This window comes from Lynx canadensis, chromosome F2, assembly GCF_007474595.2.
Source record: "Lynx canadensis isolate LIC74 chromosome F2, mLynCan4.pri.v2, whole genome shotgun sequence".
NCBI lineage: Eukaryota > Metazoa > Chordata > Mammalia > Carnivora > Felidae > Lynx > Lynx canadensis.
Window position 1 is genome coordinate 77,567,939 of NC_044320.2, and position 20,822 is coordinate 77,588,760.

At 42.2% G+C, this 20,822-nt stretch overlaps 1 protein-coding gene across 1 annotated transcript; it reads right to left on the reverse strand.

Annotated features, from left to right (window-relative positions):
- Nucleotides 1-525: 525 nt before the first annotated feature.
- NPBWR1 (neuropeptides B and W receptor 1) lies at nucleotides 526-1,518 on the reverse strand. The gene has a single exon (XM_030304525.1). The coding sequence runs from the start codon at nucleotides 1,516-1,518 to the stop codon at nucleotides 526-528; it is 993 nt and encodes a 330-aa protein (XP_030160385.1).
- Between the last annotated feature and the right edge of the window lie 19,304 nt (nucleotides 1,519-20,822).

The window sequence follows — 20,822 nt, forward strand, 5'->3', positions numbered from 1 at the left end:
CAGGGCGAGCGCGGGGCCGACGCCTGGGGGCGCCCGCGGCATCCTCCAGCCCCCGTCGCCGCCACCCCCACCGCCACCCCCGAATCCCGGGGATAGAGTCGAGGGCTCCACCTAGAGCCTGGGTTGCGGACGCCTTGGGCGGCAGGAGAGAGGGGGGCGGCGCAGAGGATTCCCAGCAATACCGGCCCCCTTCCCCTCCCCACCCCTCCCCTCCCCTGTCAAACTCGGGGGGTCGACTCCGCGTCCTTTGGCAGTAGAGAGAAGTGAGCGTGCGTCCTCGGCCGCAACAGTCCTTATACTCAGTGTGCTCCCGCATCCTCGGGAGGGCTTCACCAATTCGAATCCGGACGCAGCCCTAGCGCGTCGGATTCCCGAGGTCTGAGCCGGAGCCTCAGGGAATCTGCGTCTCCAGCAAGTTTCCGAGCGCCGCGGGCGCCTGCTCCCCCCGCACCCGCCGGGGCTGGCGCGGCCGGGACCCGGGCGCAGGGCGCGCGCGGAGCGGAGCGGGGCGGGGCGGGGCGGGGGTCAGGCGGCAGCGCGGCAGGCCAGCAGCTGGCGGAGGCTCCTGCGGAAGCTGTCGTCCAGGAAGGCGTAGAGGAAGGGGTTGAGGCAGCTGTTGGCGTAGCTCAGGCTGGTGATGAAGTAGGAGGCCGCGATGACGAGCGGCGTCTGCGGGAGGTCGGTGGTGAGCGCCACCACGGTGCTCAGGTGGTAGGGCGTCCAGCAGAGGAGGCACACGGCCAGGATCACCACCACCAAGAGCGTCACCCGCTTCTTCGCGCGGTCCAGGGCCTTGGCGTGGCTGTCCAGCCGCATGGCGCGCAGCCTGCACAGCAGGACGCCGTAGAGGACGCAGATGGCGGACACGGGGATGGCGAAGCCGAGCACCAGCGTGTAGAGGCGGCTCGCCCGCCACCAGAAGGCCTCGGGCTGCGGGAAGACCAGCACGCACTGGCGCCGGCCCTGCTCGTCGTCGAGCCGGGCGAAGACGGCGAAGGGCAGCACGACCAGCGTCACGAGCCCCCACACGGCCAGGCTCACGGCGCGCGCCGCGCGGTACGTGCGGCCGGCCACCCGGCGCGACTCGGCCGTGGCCAGCACCACCAGGTAGCGGTCGGCGCTCATGACCGTGAGGAAGTAGAGGCTGGAGAACGTGTTGTACTGGTCGATGGCCACGATGAGCTTACACATGAGCTCCCCGAAGGGCCACCGCTGCAGCAGGAAGTCGGCGATGTTGACGGGCAGCACGAGCGTGAAGAGCTCGTCGGCGATGGCCAGGTTGAGGATGAACAGGTTGGTGACGGTCTTCGTGCGGGGCGCCCGCAGCAGCACGTACAGCACTGCGGAGTTGCCAGCCAGCCCCACCGCGCAGATCACCGCGTAGACGACGGGCACGGCCACGGCCAGCGGCGGCGGCAGCGGCGGCGGCGGCAGGCTCGACGCGTTGGGGCAGCCCAGCGCGGGCCCCGGGCACGACGCGTTGGCGGGCCCCGGCTCCGAGAAGCTCTCGTTGTGCATGTCGGCGAGGGCAGTGGAGCCGGCGACGCCGTCTCCTCCACGGGCCGCCCCGCGGGGTCTGCGTGGCTCCCCCCCCCCCCCCCGCGGAGGCGCGTTCCCCGCCGTCCTCTTCCCCCGCGGTCGCCGCGGACTCTGGGGCTGCAAAACGGAATTGAGAGGCCGGGTTAGGACGATAGACGTGCAGCGACAGCGAGAGGTGCGGTTCCGAGGAGAGGGGAGACGCGCCGCGGCGGCCCCAACCTGCCCCCACGTGACCTCTCTCTGCCACCTGTTGAAATCCTATCGTAACCAGCAGAACACATCGAACAAAGTGCGACGGAGAAAAGAGTCCTGACCCTTCGCAGGAAAAATACCAACCTGTCTCTTCCGCTTTAAGACGCCCCTGGCCGACGCGCGTCTCCCACCTTCCGTGCGTCCTCTCCAAGAGTGAGCTCAGTAGCAATCTCTGGGTCACCTAGCTAGCGGGGAAGGGGCCGCCTTTGCCCGGAGCGGGGAGGTGGGGAGACCGCCGACTGCCGCGGCGCCAGCCCGCCCGGCGTCCGCCTCCCCGCTTCGGCCCCGGGCGCCAGCGCGCGTCTACGCGGGTGCAGCCCCCGCGCTCCTGCAAGCTCCGGGACCGCGCAGCCGCGACTGCACCCCCGCTGACCCGGCCGCCTCCCCGCCGTCCCCCGCCCCGGCGGTGGGGTAGAGAGCCGCGTTTCTCAGCAATCCCTTTTTTTCCTTCCGTATTAATTACATTAATAAATGAAAAGCTCTCCTGCTAAGAATTAAAGAGAAACAGAGCTGGGGGGGCGGGGGGCGGTGAGTGGTCTATTTTCAAAGAGCAATGCGGTTCTGGCTCCCATTCTACTTTTTAAAACCCCATACCCCAAAGGAGCTAATGCAATTTTAAATTTTAAGTTACATTTGTACTGCATCGCGACACAGAAGGGAGAAGTGAATGCAATTTTAAAATACAAATCGCCCGTTTTCTTAATACTCTGGCCTTCACAGGTGCAAGATCGTTCATAGCAAATAAAGGTCAACGATTTGAGACACTTTATCTAGTCTCTCTCTATATGTTATGCATATGCATATATTAGTGTACCACGACTCTTAATGCGTATTTCATAAAATGTTGCCGGTTGTTCAACACACTGTCCTGATTCTCCAACACACATTCCTGATTCTCCCGGGAAGAGAACTCACCCTTGGGTTCACAGCGCTGTGGCCGAGCGAGGCCGAATAAAGGCAGACCTGGACTGCGATCTCCCTCTCTCTCAGAGCCCCTACAGAAAGGAGAACTCACCCTAGGCACCCCACCTCTGAGGACAGGATGAAATCAACTCAGTATTGGTTCTCTCCAGTTCCTGTTTTCGTCCCCCACCTTCCCTTTGGGAGAGCAGCAAATTAAACCACGGGATTTTCTCCTGCTTCCCTCAAACAGGTTTCCTTCCCACAAAAGGAGGCAAAAGTCCAAATAAAGTGCATTCTTTGGTCTCTTATGAGGCAGTTTTAGAGGAGAGGCTAAGATACTGAGGAGGAGGCTGGGAGTAGCCGGTGGAAGAATCTCTGGGTGCAGGAATACAAACGCTTTATTTACCCACTCATTCTCTTTTTACTAGGCTCTGTGTAATTAAGCTCCCTGCAGTTTCACACTTTGTGAAGAAGATGACAGGAAATTCAGGCTATGTCCATGAGCTAAAAATATGTGAGAAAACACCATCTAATGTTAAGTGAAACAAAAAAGTTATACATGATATATATATATAACATATATAATACACATATATACACGCATGTATATCTGTGTATATATGTATGTATGTGTATGCGTGTGTGTGTGTGTGTGTGTGTGTGTAGTTGCTTAGTTTTCAAATATTTGGAGATTTTCCAGTTCTTTTAGTTATTGATTTCTGGCTTAATTACACTGTGGACAGTGTACATTCTCAATGTGATTTCAATTCATTGGCATTTTTTGAAACATGGCCCAGTATATCGTGGTTTGTCCTAAGTCTTTCCTGTATACTTGAACATGATGTGTGCTCTGCATTTCTTGGGTGCCAAACTCTAGGTATGTCAACTAGTCAAGTTTATTATTATGTTCCTTAAATCTTCTCTCTCTATTGGTATCTTTATCTGATTGCTTTATCAGTTACGGACAGATATTGTTAAAAAAAATAACCAGTCGATGAATACAGGTTTCTCTAATTTTGTGAATTTTTTACTACATAATTTGATTCCATTCTGTTAAGCGCACATCAATTTCAGATTGTTATCTTTTTCCAGTGGCATGGACTCTTCTATCATTACAAAATATCCTTCTTTAACTGGGTTACTACTTGTTGTAGGTAGTCTCCTTTGTTTGGTATTATTGCAGCTATTTCTTAGTGTTATCAAAGAATATATTTTCTTAATTTTTTTTTTAAATTTTAAACTCTCTATGTCCTAATGTGTAAAATGTGTCCCATACAGGGGGTGCCTGGGTGGCTCAGTCGATTAAGCGGCCGACTTCTGTTCGGGTCAGGATCTCATGGTTTGTGGGTTCGAGCCCCGCGTCGGGCTCTGTGCTGACAGCTCAGAGCCTGGAGCCTGCTTCAGAGTCTGTGTCTCCTTCTCTCTCTCTGCCCATTTCCTGCTGTGCTCTGTCTCTCTCTCTCTCTCTCAAAAATAAATAGACATTAAGCAAATTTTTTAATGTGTCCTACACAAACATAACAAAGGTTTTTTGATCCAATCTGACAATATTTGTCTTTGAAGGAATCTTTAGTTCATAATGTCTTTAATGTAGTCACAGGCAATATTCGGGTTTACCTGCTATGTTATTCTTTGTTCTCTGTTTCTCTTATCTTGTTTTCATCTTTTTTTTCCCCTTTCTTATGTTCTTTTAGATTAAAATGAATCATTTTATTATTCGATTTCCCACATTTCATTAACTCATTAGTTCTACATGTTTTTATTTAAACAGCTGAAATAAAAATTGGATATGAAATTCTAGATTTTCAGGTTTTTCATTTGAGTCGTTTTGATGACACTTTCTTTTTGACTCCATTGTTTCTATTGGAAAAGTGGTTTCCTGTCTTACTGTAGCTCTTTAAGGTACTTTGCCTTTTTTCTATAACTGTTCTTAAATTGCCTTTGATTTTGTCTTTTGGAAGGCAAACTGAGATGGGTAGGAGTGGTTTTCTTTCCATTTATGCAGGTTTGGATTTGTAAAGCGTCTACATCTGTGACTTGATCTTTTTTTTTTAGTTTTTAGTTTTTATTTTCAGTTTTGGAAACCCATCAGCATTCATTCTTCCAGTTACCATTCTGTCTCATTCTCTCTCTTTGCTCCTACTAGGACTCCAATTACATGTGTGTTAGGCCTTCATGCTCTTTTCTGTGTTTCCTACCCTTCTCCCTCTCTCTACTTCAATCTGGTCTCTCAAATCCTGGCTTTCCTGGTTGCTCCCGAATTTCTTCAAACAGCTGTTAGTTTTCTTTCTCAATTTTTATGGTAGCTCATAACAGGAGGGTTTGTGTGACGCAAGCTGCTTTGTCGTAACTAGAAGCAGGAGTTAATATCTAAAGTTTTCTATACGGCCCAATACTAAATTAAAAAGTATGTGTGTATGTGTCTTTTCATGTACATAATTATGTGTTAGGATGTGTAATTATGCAACATGTACATCAAAATATTTTTAAAATATTTTGGTAAGATATAAATTCAGCAGTAATTTTTTATGAATGTAATTTATTGTCAAATCGGCTTACATACAACACCCAGTGCTCATCCCAACAAGTGCCCTCCTCAAAGCAGTAATTTTTATTTTCTTTGTACTTTTCTGGATCTCCAAAACATTTTTTATAATGAGGGTGTATTACTTTTGTGTTATTAAAAAACATCGTATTTGTAAAAATCACCATAATAGTATTTTTTGGCCATAAAATACTAACTATTGAGAAGAAATTAAGAATATATAGGGAAGGTATTTCTTCCAGCATTTGTGACATTGCTATAAACACACACACACACACACACACACACTCTCACAGTGAATAAATAGATTTATAAAATATACTTTTACATAGAAATATACTTTATATACCCTGAAGCCTACCCACAAAATTGCCAAAAAAAAAGAGAGTTCCAATAGCAATTTGTACTGCTTGAACCAATTTTGTTTATTAATAAGAAAATGTTAAATTAAAAACTCTTCTTATTTTAAAAGTCTGCAATAAAATAGTTGAATCTTGAGTACCAAGAACATTAATATCTACTATAATCACATGTCTTAGTTTAGTGTTACTAAAACTTCCAAAATTGCTTTTCCTCAGCCCAGAAAAAAAGAGTTTTCAAGGCAGAAATGAAAAGATAGAAACATCAAATTCACAGTACTTGTCATGATAAAGGACTGGATGTTTTGTCCCTAAAAACAACAATAAGACAAGGATGTCTTCTTTCCACATTTTTATTCAACCTTATATGGCAGGTTCTAGCCAGCACAGTGAGGAAAGAAAAAGTATCTCTGTGCCTTGAAATCAATTTAAATGCTGGTCTCCACCTAAAGTAATAGCCATAATTCTGTTGTTGGTGCACGTCGTTTTCATGTTTTATACTGTTTTTGTACATTTTTTGTATCCAAAATACATGTTACATTGTTTTGAGTATTTTTAACACTTACATAAAAACTATCATCTAGATATTTTTCTGCACTCTGCTTTTATCCAGATTTGCCTATTTGATGCATTATTATTTAGCTACACTTTTTAACCCTTTATAGTATTTTCTTACATGCAAATACCATAGTTTGTCTTGAAAACGCATTTAACGCTATCTCTGACTCTATTCCTTATACTCCTTTCATTCTTTCCATTCCTAATCTCATTCCTTTTATTCCTAATATTCTTATTTGTACTTTATTTCTTTCTTAAGAATTTTGCTAGACTATATTAAAACTGAATGGCACACACAATCAACTAGATCTAATTGACATTTGTAGAATACTTCATCCAACTTCAGGAGAATACATATTCTTTTCAAGCTTGCATAGTATATTCACTAAGATGGATCATGTTCTGGACCTTCACAAATTTAAAAGGTAGAAACAATATCATCTTTCCTCTTAGACCTCAACAGAATTGTGCTGTAAGTCAGTAACACATTGCTGGAAAACCCAAAAATATTTGGAGATTGAACAGCAAACTTTTAAATAACCTATGGGGCAAAGAAGAAATCTCAACAGAGATTTTTAAATAATTTGAACTAAATGAAAATGCAAATACAGCTTACCAAAATGTGAAGTATGCAGTAAAAGCAGTGCTTAAATAGAAAGGTATAGCATTGAATGCATATATTAGAATAGAAAAAGATCTAAAATCAATAATCTAAATTTTCGCTTCAGGCAAGTAGGGAAAAAAGAGCATATTAAATCAAAAGTAATAGGAAAAATTAACAATAAAAATAACAGCAAAAATCAATGAATTTCAAAGCAGAAAAATAGAAATTATGTCCCTTCTCTACAATCTCTTTCAGAAAATAGAAATAAAGAAAACCCTTCATAATTCACTCTGTGAGAAAGCCTTATCCTAATACCAGAATCAGATAAACACATTACACGAAAGGAAAACATACCAGTATCTCTCATAAACGTAGATACAAAGTCCTCAGCAAAATATTAGCATATTGAATCCCAAAGTGTATAAAAATAATTATACCTCATGACCAAGTGGGATTTATCCCAGGTATGAAGCTTGATTCAACATTTGAAAATCAATTAATGTAATATCTCACATCGACAGACTGAAGAAGAAAAATCACCTGATTATATCAATAGATGCAGCAATCCAGAGTCCAACACCCATTCCTGATAAGACTCACAGCAGGAATAACTTCATCAGCTTAAGAAGAAACATGAACAGAATACTTCCAATTAATATCATACTTAATGATAAGCTACATGTTTTCTCTTTAAGACCGGAAACAAAGCAAAGTTGTTCTCTCACCACTCTTGTTTCAAAGTCATACTAGAAATACCAGGTAACGCAACAAGACAAGAAAGGGAAATAAAAAGTATGTAGATTGGTAAGGAAGAATTGAAACTGTCTCGTTCCACAGATGACATGATTGCCTATGTATAAAATCACAAATAATCAACAGTAAAGTGATTATGGCAAGGTTGCAGGATACAAGGTTAGTATAAACATTTAATTTCTTTCCTATATGCTAGCAATGAAACACTAGAGTTTGAAATTAAAAGCATAGCATCATTTATATTAGCATCAAAAATGAAAGAAAAAATTAGGCAAAAATCTAATAAAGTATGTATAAGATCTATATGAGGAAAACTATAAAATTTTGATATAGTAAATCAAAGGAGGACTAAATAAACGGAGAGATAGTTCATGGTCTGGATAGGAAGACTTAATATTGTCAAGATGTCAGTTATTCCCAACTTAATCTCTCTATCCAATGCAATTGTTAAAGTAAAATTCCAGCAAGTGATTTTGTGGATATCAACAAAGTGATTCTAAAGTTTATTTGGAAGGCAAAGACCCAAAATAGCCAACACAATGTAGAAGAACAAAGTCAGAGCACTGACACTTCCTGACTTTAAGATTTACCGTAAAGCTATAGTAATCAAGACATTGTGATATTGGCAGAACAAACAAGTAGGTCAATAGAATAGAATAAAGAGCCCAGAAATAGACCCACACAAATATAGTCAGATGATCTTTGACAAAGGATCAAAGACAATTTAATCGAGAAAGGATAATCTTTTCAACAAATGGTGCTTGGACAACTAGACATCCACATGCAGAAAAAAGAAACAAAGAAAAGAAATGAATCTAGACACAAACACAGATCCCACACCCTTCACAAAACTCACTCAAATGGATCATAGACCCACATGTAAAATGTAAAAAACCGTAACATGCCTAGACATTCTCTATAGGAGAAAATCTAAGTGACCTTAGGTGTGGTGATGAGGTTTTAGGTACATCACCAAAAAGTTTAATCCGAGAAAGAAAAAAATTGATAAGCTGGATTTGATTAAAATGGAAAACGTCTGCTCTGCAAAGGACAGTGTTAAGAGAATGAAATCACACTCCACAGACAGGAAGAGCATATTTGCAAAGCACATACTTGATAAAGGACTTGTGTCTAAAATATACAAAGAACCCTTAACATTCAAGAGTAAGAAAACAAACCACTTTTAAAAATGGGCAAAAGAACTAAATAGAAATCTCACAGAAGACACGGGGATGGCAAATAAGTATATGGAAAGATGCTCAACACGGTAAATCATTAGAGAACATTAGAGAGCTACAACCCATCCGAATGGCTAAAACGCAAAACACTCACAGCACCAAAAGTTGGGGAGAAGGTAAAGCCACAGGCACTCTCCTTCTTTGCTGATGACGCAAAATGATGCAGACACTTGGGAAAACAGTTCGGCAGATACAAATCCAAATGTAGTCTTAGTATCCAATCCAGCAACTGCACTTCTGGGTATTTAGCCAAATGAGTTGAAAATGTCTGTTCACACAAGAACCTGCACGTGCACGTTTATAGCAGCTTTACTTGTAATTACCAAAAGTTGGCAGCAACCAAGATGTCTTTCAGGAGCTGAATGGATGCGTAAACTGTGGTCCATCCAGACAATGGAATAGTACTCAGTGTTAAAAAGAAATGAGGCATCGAGCCGCAAAAAGACACAGAGAAAAGTTCTATGACATTTTTTAGTAAAAGAACCGAGGTAGAAATGCTCTATACTGTATGATTCTAACTATATGATGTTCTGGAAAAGACAAAACAATAGAAACAGTAAAAAGATCAGAGATCCCCCGAGGCTTGGAGGGAGAGGGGCCAAGAGACACGAATAGGTGGGGTGCAGGAAATTTTTAAGGCAGTGAAATTCTTCTGTATGATCCCATGCCTGTGTATACATGACCTTCCGTATTTGTCAAGACCCAAAGAACTGTCCAACACAAGAAGTGATCCCTAATGTAAACTATGGGCTTTAGCTGCTGATAGTTTATCAGTATTGGTTAATCATTTGCAACAAATGTACCACCTTAATTCAAGATATGAATAATGGGGTGGGGGGCACCTGGGTGGCTCAGTCGGTGAAGTGTCTGACTCTTGATTTCAGCTCATGATCTCATGGTTCATGAGATCAAGCCCTGTGTTGGGCTCTGTGATGACAGTGTGGAGCCTGCTTGGGATTCTCTTTCTCCCTCTCTCTCTCTGTCCTCCCCACCTCGTGCTCTCTCTCTGAAAATAAATAAACATTTGTTTAAAAGATGTTAGATTAAACTGAGAGTACATGAAATCTCTCAGAAAAACAAAGAATACATGAAAATTCTCTGTACTTTGTGCTCAATTTTTTTTTTAATTTTTTTAACATTTATTCATTTTTGAAAGACAGATAGAGTGTGAGTGGGGGAGGGGCAGAGAGAGAGAGGGAGACACAGAAACTAAAGCAGGCTCCAGGCTCCGAGCTGTCAGCACAGAGCCCGACGCGGGGCTCGAACTCACGGACCGCGAGATCACGACCTGAGCCGAAGTCGGCCGCTTAACCGACTGAGCCACACAGGCGCCCCTGTGCTCAATTTTTCAGGTCTAAAAAAAAATAAGTCTATTAAAAAGAAAAAAAAAGGAAAACCCTTTCCAGAAAACTGTAAATGTAATTGAGTTAATGAGTTGTTACAAAACATCGTGAACTTATATTTATATGTATAACACAGGCCATGTCATTTTCGTTGTCATGTTTTCTTTGATTTTGAATTTACGACACTAAAATTATAAATGAAGGAATAAATTCCAAGAGAAATGATTTAAATCGAACGATCAATCAAGAACTGTCAAAGTGAAATCCTTCTAATTGCTTTATTATATTCCATTTCAGTGCCAAGTCGACATTCAGATTCAAATATGAAATACATCTATGTAGATTTTACAATTTTAATTAGGGCTCAATCCATTTCTTTGGTGAGAGCCAGAGGAAAGAGGAAGTGTAGTTAGTAACCAGCCAATCTCAGGTTAAACATTTTCCTTAAGAAATTTAGCAGTCAGTTCATTGACGGCTGATCTCCTCTTTCACTTCGATATTTAAACCTGTAGCACTTCTGATCAATCGCCTCGGATGGAAGAACTCACGTGTAAGGAAATGACCTTATTTCAATCTCTGCAAACGAATTTCTGCTTTTGATACTTTGGAGGCATAAGTCCCATAGTCAAATGTTACTTTTTGCTAATGCTTTTTTTTTTTAAAGGTTTTATTTAGTTTTTGGGAGAGAGAGACAGAGACAGAGAGACAGAGAGACAGAGAGAGAAACAGAGTGAGAGGGGGAGGGTCAGAGAGAGGGAGACACAGAATCGGAAGCAGGCTCCAGGCTCTGAGCTGTCAGCACAGAGCCCGACGCGTGGCCCAAAACCATGAACCGTGAGATCAAGACCCGAGCTGAAGTCGGATGCTTAACCGACTGAGCCACCCAGGCGCCCCTTTACATTTTTTTCGAATGTTCTTACTTTCTCCTGATGTTAATAGATCATTTTTTCACTTACAAAATTGAAGCTTGAGGCTGACACAGATCCAAGAAACCACTCTGGTATCACTTTGTTTTTACAGCTCAGAAAGATAAGATGATGAACACCAAATGGGTCAAAACACCACAAAATATGTCTTCATATCAGAACCCTGTGTGCCAAGAGCATCATTAGGATTGAATAATGGACAACGAAGGTACCGTCAACCTCAAGTCTGAGGGCAAAAGTGTATGCATAATGCTGCTTTGTTTACACAGATGTTCCTCAGAAGACATTTCACATCATAAAATAAGTTGCAACATTTATCTGTGTTGCTTTTTTTTTGGTAATAAAGCTGCTTAGAGCCGCGTGGTTATGACTGTTTCAAAATGAAATGTTTTTGATGGCACGAAACAGATGACAGCACTTTCGATTTCTCTGCGTTGTGCTTCTGAAGGATGCACTAAAGGAAAAAGTGACCCGAGCAAAGTGGTCACTAAATTTATTATTTATTTATTTGCTTATTTTAGTTTTTTTTTTTTTTTTAGTGTTTTTTTCTTTTTGGGAGAGAGAGAGAGACAGAGCGTGAGTAGGGGAAGAACAGAGAAAGAGAGAGACAGAGAGTCCAAAGCAGGCTCCAGGCTCTGAGCTGTCAGCACAGAGCCCAACGCGGGGGCTCGAACGCACGAACCATGAGATCGTGACCTGAGTGGAAGTCGGACGCTTAACCAACTGAGCCACCCAGGTGCCCCATTGGTCACTAAATTTATTAATCAAATCTCGGGGGAGGGGAATGATTCCTCATTTCCATATTGGAAGCCAGATCAGTAGCGTAGTGACTCAGGTAAAAGTAGATTTAATTTCTTACGATCTAGAACCCATCTGGTCTCTGCCTCTATCAACCACGTCGTGGCAAACTGCGCCATTGCAAGTCGGTGTGTGAATGGACCGTCTCCAGGAGGCTTGATGCTTCTCTGACTGGGCTGACTCATCAGAACTTCATTCAACACAACAGATGCTCTAATGCTTCATTTGAATAGTGTATCTCACCATTTTTACATCCGCTTTCATCAAGCCAGAGATAATATTTCCAAGAGTTATAACCGCTCCGCTTAAAATCTCATGGTGTGACCCATTCGTCTTCCTCACTTTCCCACTAATTGTGGCCTCAAGCAGTTCCAACTTCTCAGTCAGCTCCCTCTGGTAGCTTAATCATTTATTTCCTTTGCTTCCTGATGGTGTTGTTACAGTTCTAGAGTTGCCTAGAAGAAAATATCACCAACACGTCTGAGATGTGCCTGCCTCAGAGTGTGGACATTCGTACGGCATTTCCAACACCCCACAAGTAACCATACGCATAATGCCAAGAAATACAGAGTGAGAAAGGGCATAGTAGATTGGGCAAAAGTGTCCTGCAAGAAAATAGTAAATAATAAGGAAAAAAAGAGAGTAAAAACAAGATAAATGGAGGCTGAATCCATTCTTTTGTTGCAGGTGCTTCAGCATCAACAGCTAATGTAAATCAGGAAAGTCTAAGACAAACAACAGTACAGAAAATTCTCTAGACTTCCATTACCTTTACGGGGATGTCTCCGAGGGATAAGCCTTCCTCAGATCACGCTTTAGAAAAGGCAGTATAAAATAAAGTACTGTAATAAAAGCAAAGTGGTGTTCAGGCAAAGTCTAGTGGAAGTCCATAAGAAGGGATTGTCCTTTACATAAGGGGGAAATTACGGAAGTCGTCATTGAGGATCTGACACGGTAGCTAGTTTTTGAAGGCTACCCTGAGAGTAAAATGAGGATGAGGAGAGTTCTGGTCAAAAGAGACTGCATGAGGAAAAAATAATTAAATAGTTAATTAAGTGTTAAAGAATGAAGACATGGAAAATACCTGTTCTGTTCTTGAAAAGAGCAGTTTTGAATTTCTGTTCGGAAAGAGAGGGGTGCCGGGGTGGCTCGGTCGGTTAAGTGTTGGACTCTGGCTATGATCTTGCAGTCGTGGGATCAAGCCTCCTCGATGACAGCATGGAGCCTGCTTGGGATTCTTTCTTTGCCTCTTCTCTCTCAAAATAAATAAATAAATAAACATTAAAAAAAAAAAAGGCTAGGAGGATGATGGGGCCACTTACCAATTATGGAGAAAAGAAAAAAGAACATTTGACCAGAAAAAGCTGGAAGATGAAGGGAGTGCTATGCAGAAGGTAGAGGTAAGGAATTATTTTGGACATGTTAATTGTGTGATGGGAGTTCTTGATGAAGTTTTTAAGAGAAAATTGGAAATTTGATCCTGGAGATTAGAAGAGAGCCCTAGGTAGATTACAAAGAGTTGAGGGATCTTGGCCTATAGACAATATCCCAAAATATGGGAATAAAGTATCCTATTGGAGATCAGCCTTCAGCAACATTAATCCTTACATCCCAGAAAGCAAATTACTTGACAAAGATATGAAAATCATGTCCATCTTTACAGTGACGGAGAATGAGATTTCTGATCCTCGTGGGTGTAAAGCTTCTTAAAGATGAAATGACTGTGTTTCTATCACACAACATGTAGCACAGTCAAATGGTATGCCCTCAAAAAAATTAGAGTATAATTTAATCCTAACTCTGATTTCTCAGCCATCTTTCATGGTATTTGAAAGAAGACAGGTCCACCTTCTCCTAACCAGATTGATAATCTACCATTATTTCACAAGGGGTAGATAATGGATTGGTGGAATGGTAAAGGATGTGTAAAGGACAGGATTGAAAGACTAGTGAACAAGGACTATTGGGAAAGAGTATGTAGATGTATCTCTCAAAATCAGGATAGACTGTGAAGTTTGCATCTGTATTAGTTACCTACCACTACGTAATTAATGACCCACCACAAAAGTTCATTATTGTTAGTTTAAAACAATAATCCGGGAATGGCTTAGCTGGGTCCCCTGCTTCATGGTCTCATAAGGATGCAGTTAAGGTGTCAGCCAGGACTGCGGTCTCAAATGAAGCCTCAACCAGGAAGGCATCCACTTAGAGGTCACTCACATGGTTGCTGGAAAGATTCTGTTTCTGAACCTGAAGGCCTCAGTTCCTCACTGGCTCTTGGCCAGAGGCCACCCTTCGTTGCTTACCAGGTAGCGCTCTCCATCAGGGCAAGAATGATAGAGAGAATGCCAGCAAGAGAGAAGTCAGAATCTTTGTAACCTCATCTTGGAAGTGGCATATCATCATGTTTGCCATATTTCATTTCTGGGAAGTAAGCCACTAGGTCCAGCCCACGCTCAAGGAGAGAGGGTTACACAAGGACAGAAATATCCAGGCATCGTGAGGACCTATTTGGGAAGGGTGTGTGCCATAACATTTCATGCAAATACTCATTAGAGGGTACACACCACAGAAGAGGTCCTCCATAATCAGGTGGGCAATGGTGTGCTGTATGGATTTCAGTCAGCATCTTCCCATGGTGTCCATGGTGATAAGGATGGAGATTATTCCCGGGCTCAAGAGCACACACCTTCTTACCATGGGTGACGTGGCTACCACTGCCGTCTAATCTCCCAAGAGTAGAGAAAAATGCTTTGTCCCAGATATGGAACAATTCTCTAGGGGGAACTGCCTCCCAGTTGCAGGTTGATTACAATGGATCTGTCCCATCATGAAGGAGGCATAGACTCATCCTCATTGGACGTTAACTTTACCAAATCAATCTTTAGGTAGGAGAACTTTCATTGGAAGATGGCTGAATCCAAGGAGTCGTTAGAATGGTGGATGATCGATACAATTACTGTGGGAAGGGCGTTTCTCCTCATTTGGGAGAAGGGGTAAGAACTTCACTTGTGGGAAGGATAGCTGCACCTTGTTAAGTGAAAACATGAGCTTGTTTAACTTGCCACGTGGAAGTTTAAGTGTGTGACGAAGGGAACACATGGAATCTGAGGAACCAAAGGGGTAGACAGTCAATCCACTGATTGACAATCCACTTGTCAATCCATTCCTTCTAGATACCAAATCGGCCCTCCTATGACCTACATTGTGATATTTGGTCGCAAGCTTATAAAACAGTTCTCCTGTGCCAGCTGATACAATGGTAGGCTTTGTCAACAGAAAGACCTCTACACGGACAAAGCGAGAGGAAGGGTGTCTTTTCCTGATTCATCGGGCTTTCACCTGTGGGGTGGCGGCCAGCCCCACTTCAGTGACACTGACAGCCATCCTGGGTGACCAGCACCCTCCACGGAGTTTCTCCGCCATCAGCTGTTCACTTCTCATGGGTCGCTACCACCTGTGTCCTCCAGCACATTCCGTCACCCTGGGAAGGCTGCACAGATTTGTGGCAGGCACTCCCTCTCTGCTGAGGTCTGAATTCAGCCTCAGGGAAGACCCTCTTCCAAGTTGTTCATTCATTCTCAATTTTTTTCCTTAGGCCCGCTTCATCCAATTTTTCTATTGTTTCCATTGTTGCATTCCTTAGGGTTTGTTTTTTTTAAACCTCCTCTAGTAGTTAACTACCTGTTTCTAGTCAATAATCTTAATATCGATGTTCCCCCCACCAAATTATTGCTGTCGTTTCTGTCTCCTGAGTGACAATGGTTGATACAAATCTCAGTATTTAATCTCGGCATTTTCAATCTCCAATTACAGTCTTATAACATGGATACTTACGTTTGGTGCGCTGTGCAAGCATTTTTCTCAAGAAAAGTAAGATTTCAGGATATAGCCCTACAATGCTCATTCGTAAAGTATCTCATGTAGATAAAGTGGGATAGGAGAGAGAAAAGGAGAGTGCATTGGTTTTTTTTGCAATTGCTTTATTATATTATATCATTATAATTAATATATAATTATAATTGTTTCATTAGACCATATATATAGCATATTCTGCATATACTATTGTATTGTATCACCCCCAGTTTGAATTTGCATTTTCATAATTTTAGTCCATTTATTAACCATGCAGTACAAAGAATACCACAAATACAAAGAAATTTTTACTTTAAAGAACTTGCATTGAACAAAAAGAACAGTCACATATAGGGGTAAATACAGACTGAATTTTCTATTCTGCTTTTTTTCTCTTAAGAGTACATGATAGATGCTTTTTCTCTGTTGCTTTATATTTTTCATCGTATAATTTTTAATGTCTGTACCCTATTCCACTTGAAAGAAGCCACAATTTAAAACTCATTCCTTGTTTGCTTTTCTGATATCTTGCTGGAGATTTTACAAAGCGATGAAAGGTACTTTGACCAGTGTTGGAGAGAACAGAAAGAAAACAGGCATTTTTAACTCTCCCCGAAGAGAATGTATTTATTTGAGGTACCAAGGGGAAAACTGGGTTACAGTATGCTCAGAATCTTGCAAATCCACGGATGCCGAAACAAATACTAAAAACTTAATCAGTCGAGCTTCTTCCAAAGTACCTACCCATTCATGGGGACCAAATTAAGCCTTCCTGAAAACTTCCTAGATTACAAGACATACCACCCTTCCTGTCCACACATACACTGAAAGAGACAACCCTTGAAGTTCAAAGTCTGGATCGATGAACATCTGGAGAATAAAAGAGAGGATAAAGCCAGTGACCATATTATTAGCTCACCGCAATATAATGTGTTTTCCATCTTGACTAGAATGCTATATGCAAAGCTCGTTGTTAATAAACAATTTTTGCTGTTAAAAATTGACGACTGGCTTCCACTTTAATGGCCCTTTTCGGGGGTGCCTGGGTGGCTCAGTCGGTTGGGCGTCCGACTTCGGCTCGGGCCATGATCTCACGGTCCGTGACTTCGAGCCCCGCGTCGGGCTCTGTGCTGACAGCTCAGTGCCTGGAGCCTGCTTCGGATTCTGTGTCTCCCTCTCTCTCTGACGCTCCCCCGTTCATGCTCTGTCTCTCTCTGTCTCAAAAATAAATAAGTGTTAAAAAAAAAAAATTTTAATAAATAATAAATAAATAGCCCTTTTCCTTACCATTTGTCACGTAGTCCTATTGTAGTGTTTAGTTTGGCTATATCTCTTCCCTCCCCCATTCCCCTTCGTCTCCATATCTCTACGGTTCAGTAGCCCCACTTTTAATTTACTCCACTTCATGACCTTCCCGATTTAATAATATACTTGTTTTAAAATGTAAAGAAACTTCTCTTCTGACGCTTGTGCATTTGATTTTCAGAACTGACGGAAAAAAGAAATGTGATCAAACAGCTTTTGGTAATGCACGTTTCCATGGTGATCTGACACTGTTGACCCCTACTTCCTTCTTGAAACGTTTTCTTCTCTTGGACCGTGTACCACCCGCTGTCTTAGCCTCCTCATACCTGAGCCTCAGTGTCAGATTCCCTCACGTGCTAGTTGTCATTCTTCCCCACCTACCAATCACTCCCTATGTGACATTATCCAGTCCCATGGTTTCCCAGGTCACCTCTCTTTTCCATCTCCAGGTCTCACTCTTAGATTGGAGACTCTCTAGTCAGCTTCTTCAACACCCTTCTTTGGATGTCCAACAGGCCCTTCAAACTCAACACATATACGTCTCGGTTTGATTCTCTCTACCCCCAAATTTGCACACACACACACACACACACACGCACCGTTGAGAATCTTGAGTCGGCATCTTACAGCACTAGTGTGATCCTTTGACACTGTAAGTCACATAAAGTCTTCCCCTTGCTCCGAGGCTTCTGCAGTCTTCCTTTTATAATGACACTGAAATGTAATCCCTCTTCATGGCCAATAAGACCATGATCTGGCCTCGGTCCCTCCTCCACATCTGTAGCTTTTACCACCTGCTTCATCTCCTTCACCTGGTTCACTCCACTCCACTGTAGGCCTCCTTGCTGGTCCTCAGACACCCAAGCTTAGTCCCTCTCTTGGTACTTGGGCTTGGTATTTTCTTTCCCTACTGTGCTTTTCCCAAATTCTTCCTGGGAATGGTTTCCCTCGTTTTCCTTCAAGTTCAGCTCCAATATCCCCTCCCAAAGAGGCTTCTCTGAACATTCTATCTCTATTAACACTTGGCCACATCTCTCTCTCTCTCTCTCTCTCTCTCTCTCTCTCTCTCCTCCTTAGCCTACTCTTTCATTCTACCTGACATTCTACTCTATGCTGGTTTTTTGTGTTTATTGCCCATCCAGCACATTAGAATGTAAGCCCCCAGAGGGCAGGGACTTGTCTTGTACCTCTAGCCAGAAAAATGTTCGGACTAGGTCTACAATAAATATTTGTTGGATAAATACATTTTTAAAAATGTGTGATTTTTTAGGATTTCTTGGTGCCATCTTACTCAACAACCATTATAACATAGAAGAAAATGACACATACAAGTAATTATCAACTATTCATTTTTCTGCTGTCTAATTTTTAACTGCAGGGTTTCAAAAAATTCAGCCATATGTTTTATGAATAAGGATGAGGGACGGCGAATTCTAATTGTCTAATTATAGACAGTTTTTAATTTTTTATCTTATGATTTTTTTTCTCTATAATATTTCAACTAGAATAATTTCATTTATCTCCTCCAGCTTTTTATGAATATGCAGTTGTATGTGATGATATTTTTACAAGGGTGAAAGCGTTAACGTGTAGCAACTAACAAAAGCCTATCTGAATCCAACTTTAAGGATGCTTTCCAAGAGGCCCTTAGAATTATCCTGGGAATTATATGAAATTCCATGTCTTCAGAGTGAAAACAATAAAGAGTAATTTCTATGCCTAGTACTGAGAATATCATAAAAATAATCCATATCAAATTTTAACTTAGTGGATCTACTCCAAATTGTCAAAGTAAGGAATATTTTAGTAAAGAAATATTTTTAGAAATTTTATTTTCTGATTTTATTATGCCTTTTAAAGCGTACAGATATTTTATAACGGTCAAGGTCCTGACACAGCCAACGAAGTCTTAATAAATGACTTCAAAATTAAAAGCAAATTATCTTCGGGCCTCCTGGGTGGCTCAGTTGGTTAAGCATCCGACTCCTGATTTCAGCTCAGGTCATGATCTCATGGTCAGGAGATCAAGCCCCACGTGTGCTCCATGCTGAGCATAGAGTCTGCTTACGATGCTTTGTCTCTCTCCCTCTGCTCCTCTCCTCTGCTCATGCTCTCTCTCTCTCTCTCTCTCAAATTAAAAAAAATTTTTTAAGCAAATTATCTTCTTAGGGTACGCTGGTTGTATTTTTGCTTCAGGATTATACTCAGAAACACACAAATATAGCTAAAAGCTACGATCGGTAACTTCCGTACTTGCAATATTCTGTAAAATAGCGATTGTTCCCATTTAACATGGAGCCCTAAGAGACAGGACTTCTTCCCAGGAGGAAAGGTAAGGTCTTTCCAATGAATCGTGCCATTATACACATAGCCTTGATGTAGAAATGGCTATTTCTATTGGAAGTTGTGATAGATGAGTCAACCTTCTTGACTGCTGAGAATGTGGGTGAATAGATAGCAGATTTTAAAGGATTAACTAAGTCAGACTCACTTAGAATAATTAGGAGTAAACATAGAGAAATGTGGAATTTTATACTATAGCATTAAGCTTCAAGAGCCACAGTGCCATTAACAAAATCATCAGAGAAACGCTTTGGTTAGATAGAGGAAATACTCACTCAGCCTTTCCCAAACTCTTACATTTTATTTGTTTTTAAGCTACCAACAGTTTTTTTTTTCTAAAAAAATAGAAAACAGAATTCCTCATAAATTCAACTATTCTAATAAAATGTGTTCATATTTTAGAAAATGGTGTTTGCGATTGCATTTTGTAGCATATGTTGCTATCCAGATTTTATCACTTCTTTTGTAATATAACATTAAAAGGGCTCAGTACTCATGGCTCCAGCTGCTTCCTTGCATTGGCGATGCACCCAGGTCTGCCCCTCAGCCCAGATCTCTCCTGCTATGTCCGTGCATCTATGTCCAGATGCCTACTGTTTACCTCCTCTTGCATAGCCACAGGCAGCTTCAACTCAGCCTAACTGGTCCCTTCCCCATCCCTCGAACCTGATCGTCAAATCTCTATGATGGCACCAAAGTACATATCCTGTCACACTAGCCAGAAACCTCCCCTCTCACCCAAATCTCTAACCAGAACTCCGCTGATCCTAACTCCTACGTACCTCTCGAATCTAATCCCCGCTAATTTCCTACTAACCTAGCCCAGCTTCAGGCCTTCATCGTATCTTGCCTGGAGAATAGCAGTAGCTTCTTGGATTCCTTATTTTCTACTTCACGGGCCCGCTGGCCCCAGTCACTATTTTCTAGTTGCTTGGGTAACAGCCGTCAAACGCAAATGTGATTATCCTGCTCCTCGTTTAAAATCTTTCAACTGAATTGATTTCTGTGAGAGAGAATTAAAACACCTTAACTCGTTAGCCACACTTAACTCCTTACAGGTCAAGGGATCCCTCTTCTGGGTCCCCAGTGGCACGTGAACATCTTCGCCACAGCTTTCATCATTCTAGACTCTCATGTTTGGTTGCCCTTCCACGTTGCTGACTAGACTGGGTGCTGATTGAAAGAGGTGAGTGTAAACACTTCCCTCTGTATTTTCAATGCCAAGCATATGATAAGTGTTCATAAATAGTTTCATGCATGAATCAATAAACTCAAATTACTACACTAAAGGATGCTGCTGAGTTAATCATGAACCTTCTCAGGTAATGCTTATTGTTTAAAGTATTTCACAAAGATATTTCAACCTAAGGAAATCTTCCAATTTCCAGTTACTGAGCTGGCTAGCGGAGGAATATTTGCAAGCAAGGATGCCTCTGATGCCTCTCAAATCAAGCCACTATGTGCTGGCTTATTGTATACAGTTAGAAGTGGCCATGACCGT